General features: G+C 46.2%; 1 protein-coding gene across 1 annotated transcript in view; it reads right to left on the reverse strand.

The window, feature by feature from the left end:
• The window catches only part of LOC129694457 (CD48 antigen-like), a 36,487-nt gene extending 24,684 nt beyond the window's left edge, over positions 1-11,803 (reverse strand). The window contains exons 1-2 of the mRNA XM_055631174.1: positions 10,976-11,803; positions 2,426-2,716 (exon numbers count right to left, since the gene is read on the reverse strand). Of these exons, the coding sequence (XP_055487149.1) occupies positions 2,426-2,716; positions 10,976-11,036 (352 nt within the window). The 5' untranslated portion in view covers positions 11,037-11,803. The remainder of the gene's footprint in view (positions 1-2,425; positions 2,717-10,975) is intronic.
• Between the last annotated feature and the right edge of the window lie 2,556 nt (positions 11,804-14,359).

Raw genomic sequence — 14,359 nt, forward strand, 5'->3', positions numbered from 1 at the left:
AGCGGTGTGGAATGAGCTTCCAGTGGAAGTGGTGGAGGCAGGTTCATTGGTATCATTTAAAAATAAATTGGATAGGCATATGGATGAGAAGGGAATGGAGGGTTATGGTATGAGTGCAGGCAGGTGGGACTAAGGGGAAAAAAAGTTGTTCGGCACGGACTTGTAGGGCCGAGATGGCCTGTTTCCGTGCTGTAATTGTTGTATGGTTATATGGTTATGAGCCCCCAATAGCAAGTAGCAGATAGAGGACTTTGCTTTATCAGTGCCAAAGGCTTAGATGGGGCAGAATTGAGAGGTACTGCATATGCTAGAGGGTTGCTTGAGGGGATGTGGATAGTCTAACCCGAGAAGAGAACATACAGGACCTTGCTTTGGAAAAGGAGCCTGACCAGGTGACTGGTGTTACAGTGGAGAGCATTTGGGGAATAGTGTTCACAATTTCATGTGTTTTTTAATGTTTTGAATAGGGAGAAAGCTGGACCTTGCAGGAAGGTACAAATTGTAGCAAGGTAAACTACAACTTTATTGAGCAGGAGCTTGGGAGCTTGAAAGAAAATGGCAGGTAGAGCTTGATCTGAACAAGAGAGAGGTGTTGCACTTTGAGACGTCAAATGCAAGGTGAAAATGTTCAATTGATGGCATGACCCTTAATAGCATTGATGTACGGAGGGACTGTGTGGTCCAAGTACATAACTCCCTGAAAGTGCGGAGCCTGCGGACTCACCATCGTGGGGCTGGCCGGCCTCAGAGCGTGGTGGCTCGCTGCTGCGGCCCGACTCTGGAGCTCGGAGGTTGCAGCTGCAGACCTGTGGACTGGGACATCGGGAGCTCGCGGGTCCGGGTGGGAGACCGCTTTTCCGAGCTCCCGCAACGCAACTTCTCCAGCCCGTGTCGTGGGGTTGTAACATAGAAATTAGGTGCAGGAGTAGGCCATTCGGCCCTTCGAGCCTGCACCACCATTCAATATGATCATGGCTGATCATCCAACTCAGTATCCCATCCCTGCCTTCTCTCCATACCCTCTGATCCACTTGGCCACAAGGGCCACATCTAACTCCCTCTTAAATATAGCCAATGAACTGTGGCCTCAACTACCCTCTGTGGCAGAGAGTTCCAGAGATTCACCACTCTCTGTGTGAAAAAAGTTCTTCTCATCTCGGTTTTAAAGGATGTCCCCCTAATCCTTAAGCTGTGACCCCTTGTCCTGGACTTCCCCAACATCGGGAACAATCTTCCTGCATCTAGCCTGTCCAACCCCTTAAGAATTTTGTAAGTTTCTATAAGATCCCCTCTCAATCTCCTAAATTCTAGAGAGTATAAACCAAGTCTATCCAGTCTTTCTTCATAAGACAGTCCTGACATCCCTCTGTGGACTGGGACATCGCACGGTCACCTGGAGAACAACCTGGAGCGGGTCCGTGCATCGCCGGCGCAGCTTTAATGGCCGCGGGACGTTCAGCGCCCGCCCGGGGCTCCAACTTTGTGACATTTAGACCTGGAGCGGGGCTGTACATCGCCCGGCACGGCCTAAAATGGCCGTGGGGCTTACCATCGCCCGCCTGGGGCTTCAACATCGGGAGTAAAATGGAGAGCAGGAGAGAGAAAAGACTTTGCCTTCCATCACAGTGAGGAGGTTCACTGTGATGAATGTTTGTGTGAATTAAATTGGTTGTGTGTCTAGTAGGAATCGTTTTTGTTTGTATGGCTGCATAAACAGAGTTTAATTTGAGCCTCACTGAGGTTCAAATGACAATAAATATTGTATTGTATAAGTTGATAGAGTGGTAAAGAAGGCGCATGATATGCTTGCTTTCATTCATAAGGGCATTGAGTATAGGAGTCAAGAAGCCATGATGTAACTTTATGTCCTTGGTTAGCCTCATTTGGAGTATTGAGTGCAGTTTTGGTTACCACAGTAAGGACATGGAAGCTTTGGAAAGGATGCAGAGGGGTGCTTACTAGAATGACGCCTGGATTAAATTGCAGGCTGTGGTTGGACTTGGATTGTTTCCCCTGGAATTGTTTCAAGAGGCTGTGGGAAGACCTGATAAAAGTGTGTAAAATTATGAGAGGCATAGATAAGATAGACAGTCAGAACTTGTTTCCCAGAATAGATAACATCAAATACTAGAGGTCATAGATTTAAGGTAAGTGGTGCAAAGTTTCAAGGAGATATGCAAGGTAAGTATTTTGTTACACACAGGGTGGCGAGTGCCTGTGATGTGCTGCTGGGGGTGATGGTTGGGGCAGATACAGTAGTGGCATTTAAGAAACTTTTGGATGGGCATATGGATATGCAGAGATGTAGAGGATTCCCTGATAGACATGGATATACTGTACAAAGAGTTGCTGACAGACAAATGGAAATAACATATTGTGTCCTCAATATTTCGCCAATCCTATCAGAAAACATAAAACTACCTACCGAAGACCAGCAGTTGGATTATTCTCCACACTTTTCCATCTATAGCGAAGGTGTAACCTCCTTGGTCACCATGTTTCAATCTATTCACCATCAGAGTACCGCTAGAAATATTATATTGCAAACGAGACTTGAACCATATACTTGGTTCCATCGTGGGGTGGCCTGGGACGTGATGTAAAATGCTCCTGCTAATGAAGGTCCAAGTAATTTCATTCTTGTTGGGATCAACTTTGAGTTCAGGATCCAGTAAAATTGATGAGCCAAGGACACCAAGCACGTCTCTGGCTTTCACTGTTCATGATTTCAAAAGAAAGAATAATTTTAGCTGTGATGCCAGTGAAACATTGAAATGCAACAGCGAATGGTAAAGTCCAGGTTGAATGGACCTGTTTCCATGCTGAACAACTTAGTGACACATAAACACAGAGAAATGTAACTGAATTACAACCAAAGTTACTTATGTCCATATGTTACTTGATCCTTTAGGATAGCTTAATGTTATATTTCTCCCAGTCAGAGTAATTTTAAAAACTAGAACTAAAAGTTACCAACCTCAGCTCATCCAGTTTTTCCAGAGACTAATGATTCCTCATCCGTAGAACTACTCTGCTAATTCCCCTCCACATGTCTCTCAGACCTCTCCAAGTTTGTGGATGACACTAAGCTGGGGGGCAGTGTTAGCTGTGAGGAGGATGCTAGGAGACTGCAAGGTGACTTGGATAGGCTGGGTGAGTGGGCAAATGTTGGCAGATGCAGTATAATGTGGATAAATGTGAGGTTTTCCATTTTGGTGGCAAAAACGGGAAAGCAGACTATTATCTAAATGGTGGCCGATTGGGAAAGGGGGAGATGCAGCGAGACCTGGGTGTCATGGTACACCAGTCATTGAAGGTAGGCATGCAGGTGTAGCAGGCAGTAAAGAAAGCGAATGGTATGTTGGCTTTCATAGCAAAAGGATTTGAGTATAGGAGCAGGGAGGTTCTACTGCAGTTGTACAGGGTCTTGGTGAGACCACACCTGGAGTATTGCGTACAGCTTTGGTCTCCAAATCTGAGGAAGGACATTATTGCCATAGAGGGAGTGCAGAGAAGGTTCACCAGACTGATCCCTGGGATGTCAGGACTGTCTTATGAAGAAAGACTGGATAGACTTGGTTTATACTCTCTAGAATTTAGGAGATTGAGAGGGGATCTTATAGAAACTTACAAAATTCTTAAGGGGTTGGACAGGCTAGATGCAGGAAGATTGTTTCCGATGTTGGGGAAGTCCAGGACAAGGGGTCACAGCTTAAGGATAAGGGGGAAATCCTTTAAAACGAGATGAGAAGAACTTTTTTCACACAGAGAGTGGTGAATCTCTGGAACTCTCTGCCACAGAGGGTAGTTGAGGCCAGTTCATTGGCTATATTTAAGAGGGAGTTAGATGTGGCCCTTGTGGCTAAGGGGATCAGGGGGTATGGAGAGAAGGCAGGGATGGGATACTGAGTTGGATGATCAGCCATGATCATATTGAATGGTGGTGCAGGCTCGAAGGGCCGAATGGCCTCTACTCCTGCACTTATTGTCTATGTTTCTATGTTTCACACCTTTCCTACTGTGTGCAGAAATGGGTGATACTATGGCTGGCCTGAACCGTGTGTTAGTTCAACATAACTTCTTAACTGCTGTAATTTGATCATAAAGCACAGGATCTTTTGCAAATTATTAACTACCTTGTTAACTACATTGTTACCTCCAAATACCTGTGGACTATGTTTCGTAATGCTATCTTTGAACAGGCTACGTGTTTGAACAGAACATCGCTCATTGGTCTATATTGGCACCTGTTCTATCCATCTACTGGCTTTAACATTCTCAATTCTTCATCTTGTTCTCAAATTCCTCCAGGCCTTCATTTCTCATTTTCTCTGGATCTTCCACAAGATACAAAGAAAATCGCAGTTCTTGCTTTTCCCATTCTGATCTCTTGCATGCTCCTAATAGTCAGTCTGCTACGATAACTGTTTGTACCACCACAATGCTTCCCTTTCTTTATGGAGAGGATGTTGCAACCTACTGACAGGGACATGAGCAAATGGTTCATGCTTCCAACATTGCCTTGCCTTGTTATACCCACACTATTAGCAAAAGGTCAGCCTGATAATAATAATAATAATAATCTTACAGTCAGTGTATTTCCACAGAAGCAGTGACAATTAGCCACAAAATATAGATCTGTTGACTGTACACATCATCATTGTAAATCATCCATTCAGGGGCCTGTAGATATCCTGCCAAACTCCAGTATGCTCACAAGGTTGGCTTTGAAGAAATTCTTCAATTGACAATTACATTAAATTGAAAGATTGGGACTAAATGGATTCTGAGAAGTTCAACAGTCTGATATCAGTGGGGAAGAAGCTTTTCCTTAAACAGGTGCTATGTCCTTTCACAACAGGAAAGGGGAGAAGCACGAGTGCTCAGGATATAATTGGTCCTTGATTACGTCTTCCTGTACTCCATCTGGTCACTTTTGAAGATCTGGTCCCCTATGGTGGTGCCATCTGCAAATCAGTAAACGGAGCAAGAGAGGAATTTTAATGGGAGTATAGTAGGGGGCTGAGAACACAGCCTTGCCGAGCACCAGCATTGAGATCATGGAGGATGTTTCATTGCTGATCCTTTGATTGAGGTCAAAGGGTCAGGAAGTCAAATATCCAGTTGCAGGGAAGGGTGCTAAGATCCAGGTCGAGTTTGGTTGGAATTATGGTGTTGAACGCAGAGCTATAGTCATCGGAGTCGGATAGGTGTCCTTGTTATGGTGGATGATGCGAGCCACCCAATGGTCATCATTAATCTTGCTTTCCTTCAGCATCAGGATGACATGGACATTTTAAAGCAGGGAAACATCAAAATAGAATAGGGAGAGGTTAAAGACATTCCTACCAGCACGTCTGCTCAGGTTCTAAGGAACCTGGCATGGTGGTGTAGCAGTAGAGTTGCTACCTTACTGCAAATGCAGCACCGGAGACCCAGGTTCAATCCCGACTGCAGGTGCTGCCTGTATGAAGTTTGTATGTTCTCCCCGTGACCTGCATGGGTATTTTCCGAGATCTTCGGTTTCCTCCCACACTCCAAAGACATACAAGTATGTAGGTTAATGGGTTTGGTAATGTAAAAATTGTTCCTGGTGGGTATAGGATAGAGTTAATGTGCAGGGATCTCTGGTTGGGGTGGACCCGGTGGGCCGAAAGGGCCTGTTTCCATGCCGTATCTCTAAACTAAACTAGACACAGCCAGGTGCTCTAAACGGATCAATTGCTTTCTGTGGGTTAGCTCTCAGGTAGACTGATTAACACTGCGATAGTGATCTGCATAAAGGCATATCCAAGCCTGTCAGGGTGGATGACATCATGCCATTGATCTTCTCCTCAAGGTAAACAGGGAATGAGTTGAGATGCAATGTTGCCACTGATTCTGCCTGGCTTTCCCATCTAGTCCAACATAACATGTTAGCCTTCGAGAGCAATGGGTGCCCATGTGGTTACTGCAATTCTAAATTGACCCAGAATCGCCTTCAGCATCCTTGATGGCTTTGTGAAACCCATGCACAGATTTATTGTACCACTCAAGATTGTTTGACCTGAATGTTGCAGACATGGTCTTTGCCCAGAAATGGAACATGGTTCATCCATGGTTTCCAGTTGGGGTGCATTTATAAAATCTTCTTTGGCACACAATCCTCTATACACTTGCTGATGTAGTCTGTGACAACAGTGGCATACTCATTTATGCCCGCACATTCCATACCAGGGCATCGGAAATGTCCTCGTTCTTCAGGGAACGGGGATTCCCCTCCGCCGCCATAGATGAATCTCACACCAGGGTCTCATCCATACCCCGTAACACTGCTCTCTCTCCCCATCCCCGTACTCGTAACAAGGGCAGAGTCCCTCTGGTCCTCACCTTTCACCCCACCAGCCGGTAAATACAACACATAATCCTCCGCCATTTCCGCCACCTCCAACGTGACCCCACCACTCGCCACATCTTCCCATCTCCTCCCATGTCTGCCTTCCGCAAAGACCACTCCCTCCGCAACTCCCTTGTCAATTCTTCCCTTCCCTCCCGCACCACCCCCTCCCCGGGCACTTTCCGTTTCAACCGCAAGAAATGCAACACCTGTCCCTTCACCTCCCCCCTCGACTCCATTCAAGGACCCAAGCAGTCGTTCCAGGTGCGACAAAGGTTCACCTGCATCTCCTCCAACCTCATCTACTGCATCCGCTGCTCTAGGTGTCAGCTGATTTACATCGGGGAGACTAAGCGTAGGTTGGGCGATCATTTCGCCGAACACCTCCGCTCAGTCCGCAATAACCAACCTGACCTCCCGGTGGCTCAGCACTTCAACTCCCCCTCCCATTCCCAATCCGACCTCTCTGTCCTGGGTCTCCTCCATTGCCAGAGTGAGCAACAGCGGAAATTGGAGGAACAGCACCTCATATTCCGCCTGGGGACCTTGCGTCCGGATGGCATTAACATTGAATTCTCCCAATTTTGCTAGCCCTTACTGTCTCCTCCCCTTCCTTAACCCTCTAGCTGTCTCCTCCCACCCTCCCATCCGCCCGCCCTTGGGCTCCTCCTCCTCCCCTTTTCCTTCCTTCTCCCCCCCATCAGTCTGAAGAAGGGTTTCGGCCCGAAACATCGCCTATTTCCTTCGCTCCATAGATTCTGCTGCACCCGCTGAGTTTCTCCAGCACTTTTGTGTACCGGCATACTCATTTAGTTTGGCTGCTGAGTTCTTGATTATGGGCCCCCAGCCCACTGACTCAAAGTAGTGGCAATGGATCTAATCTGCTTCCTCAGAATAGTACTGTATGACTTTCTGTACCAGTTCGGCAACTTCCGTCTCCGCTTGTAAGCGAAAGGTAGCCTCGGTAGTCAGATTTATCATAATGCAATCAGAGGAAAGAGCAGTGAGTGTCTTTGATTGTTCATTAGTGGATGATGGCCTCTGGAGAGACAGGAGGTGCACTTGTTGTATGTTGGCAGCTTCAATGTTACTTCACATTTGCTGCAGCTGGAACAGTGCAGAACGACATATTCTGCACTGTTTATCTTTCTATTTGCATTACCTGTTTGTACTTGTGTATGGCTTGATTGGATTTGCGTATGGTATGATTTGACTGGATAACATGCAAAATATTTCACTGTATATCGATCCACAACAATAATTACACACATGGCTGAATACTCTTATCAAACATCTATAGTTGTATTGTGGAAAGAATACTGACTGGTTGCATCAAGGCCTGGTTGGATAATTCAAATGCTCAAGAATGAAGGTGACTGCAGAAAGTGGTAGACATTGCCCGGTCCTGTCATCACAGGTACTGTCTTCCTGTACCTACATCAAAGGTATCTACAGGTAGAGCTGCCTCAAATTAGGCAGCTAACATCACCCTGGCCACACTCTCATCTCACTGCTGCCATCAGGACAAAATCACAAGAGCCTGAGAACCATTCCACACACAGGTTCATCCCTTAAAACATCAAGCTCTTAAACCTTGCACCATGCACAACCGGAACCACAACCGCACTTCAGCACTGAACTACTTTACACATTAATAGGCACTATTATGGCCTGGCTATGTAATTAAACTGACAATTTATTGTCTTGCTGTTTGTGTCTGTTTCTTTGTGTTTAATGTGCCTGTAAAGCTGCTGGAATTAAGAATTTCATTTTTCATTCCCAACGGACATGAGAATTAAGGTCTTGACTCTTTATTTAATCCATTTAGCATCAGTCCACTGTAACTCACTCTTTGCCTCTCCCTGTCCTGCACTTGCTTCTTGGCTACCACTCCCAGTCATTTGTTTCTCTATCAGATCTTATAAAAGCTCCCAGATGTAAATCATTAATATTTATTATGTGATGTAAAATAAAACATTCCATAGACAGTGCCCGAACTGCTGAGGTTTCTATCATTTTTTTGATTTTATTTCAGATTTTCAACAATTTAAAAAAATAATAATCTTAAGAGTGATCCAGATCATACAGAACCCAGGGCACATCACATTTTATTCTTCAAAAATATATCAAATTTTCTAACCTTGGGTTCGTTTTGGGCCTGCATCAGAAGTGAGCATTTCTGTCCATCATCCATCTCTAATTTTGTTTCAAATGTCTCTCTCATTTTGAATAGCCTGACTTGGTAAGCGAGTCCACAGCCCCGCATGTAACAACTTATACCAGAGAACCACAGAGAGGAGCAAAATCTAGATCTACATGGAGACAAGAGAAACTATAGATGCTGGAATCTTGAGCAAAAACAAAACAAAATGCTGAAGGTGCTCTGCAAGTTTCTTCAATGGAGCATCTGTGGAAAGAATGGGTAGGCAAACTTTCAGGACCCTTCCTCATACTGATGGAGTAGGGGGCGAAAACTGGAAAGAAAAGGTAGGATGGGCCAAAGGCTGGTGGATAGATGATAGGTGTGGGGGGGTGGGGGGGTGATTGGCAGATGAGTGGAGTAAATGACAATAGACGAGGTGGAAGTAGGCCTCAAATAAGGAAAGAAGAGTCATGAAATGTAAAGCCAGATGGAGGGATATGGATAGAATAGGACAGGAGGAGGGTTAAAAGGGATTTGGGGGAAGCAGGAGTAGGGTTACTTAGTGGGCAGTGAGATGGTGGGAGAAATGTGTGCGCATGCAGTGGTGGTGCATTTGGGAAAAGAAAAGTAGTTAAAGCATAATGATACAGCACAAAATGTTGCAATAACTCAGTGGGTCAGGCAGCATCTTTGGAGAAAATGGATAGGTTCAGGTTAGGACTCTTCTACAGACTGATTGTAGTATGTAGAATGGGGGAGAAATCTGGAGCGAAGAAAGAACAGGCCAAATCGAGCCAGATAAAGTTAAAGAAGGGGGGAAACAATGTGCACTAAAACATGTGGACATCTTAGAGTTCTTCATATGGAAAACCTCATCTTGGGAGCAGATGCGGCAGAGATGGGGGAATTGAGAGTAGGGGATAGCATCTCTGCAAAAGACAGGGTGGGAAGAAGTGTGGTCCAGATAAATGTCGGAGTCAGTAGGTTTGTAGTAGATGTTCGTTTATAGTCTGTCTCCTATGATGGAGACAGAGAGATGAAGAAAGGGGAGAGAGCTGTCAGAGATATTCCAGGTGATTTTGGGGGCAGGGTTGAAGTTAATAATTAAGTTAATAAAGTCCATGAGTACAGGAGGCAGCCCAGGTGCAGTCACTGATGCAACAGAGAAAGTGTTGGAGGATAAGTCCAGTGTACATGTGGAACAAGGACTATTTGACGTAGCTAACAAAAAGGCAAGCATAGTTGGGACCCAGGTAAGTCCATCTTTAATGGAGAAAGTGAGCAGAGTCAAAAGAAAAGTTGTTGATGTTGAGGACAAGTTCCTCCAGGCAAAGGAAGGCGTTAGCAGAGGGAAATTGGTTGGGTATTTGTTCAAGGAAGAAATTGAGGGCCTTTTGGCCTTTTTAGTGGGGGATGAAGGTGTAGAGGGACTGGACGCCATGGTCAAGATGAGACAATTAGGGTCTAGAAATTAATAGCTTTAATAACATTTGGCATTAAAAGAGTTGAAAGCCATGTGAGGTGCCCTGGGCATAGGTGGGAAAGGATTGGATAAGGGAAAGTAAAATTGAGGTATGTGGAGATGTGTTCAGATGCAGCAGCAGGCAGAAACAACGTGTCTGCCAGGGTAGTTTGTGGATTATGTGGAGAAGGTAGAAGTGGGCAGTGCGGGACTGTGGAACGATTAGGTTGGAGGCTGTGGAGGTCAGATTGCCAGAGATGGTGAAATCAGAGACAGTCTGAGAGTTAATGGCCTGGTGTTCGTCTGTGGGGCCATGGACCAAGAGGAGGTATGAGGAGATTACGGCATCTGCAGTAAATCTATGTCCAGTGTGACAGCCAAACCCCAAACATAAAAAATCCTGACTGCATGACACAGACATGACATTCAGAGCAGTCTCCTTCAGTGCTCCATCATTCTGTGACTGACACTGAACTCCGAGTCCAATGAAGGAACAACTGCCGACAAGGCCCAGGAATGTCACTGACACCAACTACTATTGCACTGAAGACTGCACGCTCGATGCAGACTTTCTGCTGTGAAAGAGACCTGAATCAAATACACAGGACTAGATGTTAAAAGTCCCTTGTGCCAATAGGTGGGGAGCATTTCACGACATTCGTTGATTGTTGAGAGTGGTAGACGCTCAACATCGGTGGGGGGCGGGGGGGTGATACATATATCCTGGCCTGTGTAACCTTCAGGATAGTTGGGCACAGGACACATCATCAGTAGTGTACCCTTGCATCACTGGGCGTTTCGGCCTTTTAACACTATACACCCTCCACAAGGGCGGCTGAACTGACCAGAACTTTGCCATGTTTCAAAGGACACTAATATTAAGAGCATTGCATTGAGAACATGCAGGTACAATCCCACACTGAGCAGGTGGGAAATGTGGGAATGGGCAATGTGAAGTCCCACGTCGGTTGAAATTGTTCCCTTGTACTCTTACCTTTTGCCAAGAACACACCCAGTGCAAGCAGCAGTGGAAGAAAACGAACGAGCAGCAACATGTCTGCTCACCAAATCCACGCGAGTGAATTTTTCATGTCTACGACGCTGAGACCGGGGGCACTGAACCCACTCCGTGCCAGAAGCCAGGATCGAAGAGGTCAGGAACCGGAGACCAGACCGCAGCCTCATTCACCCGGTGTGGGTGTGGAGAGAGAAAAAACAGTAGAACAGTACTACCTATCTGTGAAACTGAAACAAACTGCAGTCAGTCCATTTATGGGAATGAACAAGATAATAGAGAAAGATATGTAATGAGAAGGTCAAAGTACAACATGCCAGCAGGTCAGAGTGAGCAGCTGAGCAATGATTCCAGCATCTATCGTCTCGTATCTCCACTGAGAAAACATAAACCTGCCCTGTGTTCACTTTAATCACATCACCACACATTGCTGTGCTGCACCTCTCTAGATCCTTTATTATCTAGATGGGTTGGGAGATTGCAACCTTCACGTGGTCCACCCTGCTTCAACAAATTCAATTAACCTGCCATGCACAAACAGAAGATCAGACAGAACAAGTTGTCTTACAACTTTAGGCTGTGCAAGCCATACGCAAGAAGAAGATTGTCTAGATATAAGATATTAATGTCTAGAAATCTCTATGCATTAAATATGTGGGGTATCGAAAGCCAAACCCTTGAACCCTCTTAGTGAAGACAAATCTCTATTTCTGTATTAATGAGCCTAACCTTTTTTAAATGGATTGAGAATTGATTTATTACACCTCGTCTGGAACCTTATGTGACTTTCTCCCCAAACGCCCCCCCTACTCCACATACAGTTTGTTAACCAGCTTCATAATTCACCACCATGTATCCCTCTTGGGCTCGCATCATGTATCCAACATTTTGCCATTCGGGTAACCCCCTCACCAGAGGTAGACACAAAATGCTAGAGGGACTGAAAGGTCAGGTTGGTTGGGGAAAGGGGATGATGGGAATAAACTGGAAGAAATAAAAGGCCAGAATATATCAGAGCTGGCAACTGAGGTTTAATTTTGGATAAAATAATAATTCAGAATAAAGAATATACATAACAAGAACTGTGCATAAATTCATCTGACATTCCCAGCAGCTACACAGACCTTCATTAGCATAGTATATGGAGTGTTCACAGAAATATCATTATACCCGGCACCCTTGTCACTAATGTAGCCCCATGCGGTGATATCCCTTTCCTCATTTGAGGGGAATCTCCACCACACCCTGCCCCTCAATGTCCAGCAGCAGAAGGGCCCTCGACTGTGGTCATCCCCAACAGAGCTTGGTGTTGGCTGCACCAAGCTTCAGCAAGTCCCTTAGCACTGCAGTCTGGAACGGTCCAGTCAGCAACATCTCTGACAGACTTCTTGCTCTACTGAGGGGGTTCAATATGTTTTGGGCAGTGTTCCGTTTTGGAGCTGTTTGGGATAAACCGTGACAAGGACACTTGCATAATTTTCCAGATGCTCCTCGCAAAATCTCTCCATAACAATCATCCCAAGGGCAGTGTGCACTGATCGTAAAATCCCGATAGTGCAGGAAGGATCAGACAGGGAGAGTAACCCCAACCCCAGGTCTTGGTGCTAGACACAAAATGCTGGAGTAACTCAGAGGGACAGGCAGCATCTCTGGAGAGAAGGAATGGGTGACGTTTCGGGTAGAGATATTTCTTCAGACTTGTCTCGACCTGAAACGTCACCCATTCCTTCTCTCCAGAGATGCTGCCTGTCCCGCTGAGTTACACCAGCATTTTGTATATACCATCGATTTAAACCAGCATCTGCAGTTCTTTCCTACACAGGACTTGGTGCTTGTTGGTAAGTTCTAAATGAGGCATTTTGCCAGACAAGCTGGGCAGTCTGCTCATGAACCATGCCACAGGACCTAGCGAGTTTCCGTACTGACCACTGCCTGATGGACTTGTTCTAAAAGGTGTTGGGCTGGAAGAGCTTTTCCACGAATGATGGATGGTGCAGCAATGTCCAGCTGACTGGCACACTGCATGGCATCTGCATCAGGCCCAACCTTTGCAACACCTTTGCAAAGACAGGTAGAACCTCAGCAGGTAGTGACACTTAGCGCTCAGGTGCTTTGGGTCTATGCACAGCCTGATGCAGCAACACACTTAGGTGGGCATCAGGGTGAGGGCAACGTTCAGAATGCTTTTGCCCCCTTGCCTGCCAACCTGTGCATTGTGACCCATCCGACTTGGTCCATCTTTGAACCCCAGATTAACTGGTAGACGGCCCGGGTCCAGCAGTCATGCAAGCACCTCACACATGATGACCAAATTCCCCCTCCCGTTATTAAGACAGAGCGATGCTTCCAGCCTCAGTTTATTTTCCAACCCTGGCTATTTACACCAAGCAATTCTTATCACACACCTACCCCCCACCCAATCCCCACAACCCCCTCCCACCCGACACACACACCAAACCAGATCCCCAGCACCTTCAGGAAGTCAGGCTAGATGATGATGGGGATGGAAGATTGGTTGAGCATGGCCATGCTTTTCCTGCGGTTGACCCTGGTTCCCGGTGCCGACTCAAACTGCATGCAGCTGTTAATTAATCTGCAGACTGATCCTAGATCACAGCAATTGTCGGCAGCATCATCCATGTACAGGGTTTAGACCCGAGTACCTCCACTGCCTGGTAATGTCACTTCTTTTATGCTCTCGTCCTTCCTGATGGACTCGGCAAATGGTTCAATACAAGATGAACAAGATAGGAGAGTGAGCAGCCCTGCCTGACTCCAGACCTCACGGTAAGCTATACGATTCACACCCATTGGACAGCACTACAGATATCAGTGTAGATACAATGTAGATCCAGTTACTAATGTAGATCCAATTACTAAACATTTCTTAATCCCTAACATCAAAGGAGATGCGATTTTCATCCATATGCGGCCTAGCACTGCGGCCTAACATGGAGGAGTTTGCAGCCTGTGTTGGGGACCAATGTCGGGCGTTCCAACTGTGGGAGCCTGCGGTCATTAACATCATAGAGCTGGGGATCCCCTGTCGGGGATCGACCTCGGAGATCCAACTGTGGGTGCCTACGGACTTTCACATCGTGGAACATCGTAGAGTCCGAATTCGGGAGCTCCAAGCCACAGGAGCTTAAACCGCCCCATGCGGGAGCTTTGATCGCCCCGATGCGGGAGCTTCAATCATCAGGTGCGGGAGCTCCGATCGCCCCAACTGCAGATGGTTCAACTTCACGACTGTGGGAAGAATAAAAAGGAAGATGATTGCTTTCCATCACAGTGAATAATGTGGGGGATCCGCTATGGTGGATGTTTACGTTAACTTTTATGTAGTTGTGTGTCTTGTTGCTA

This window comes from Leucoraja erinacea, unplaced genomic scaffold, assembly GCF_028641065.1.
Source record: "Leucoraja erinacea ecotype New England unplaced genomic scaffold, Leri_hhj_1 Leri_67S, whole genome shotgun sequence".
NCBI lineage: Eukaryota > Metazoa > Chordata > Chondrichthyes > Rajiformes > Rajidae > Leucoraja > Leucoraja erinaceus.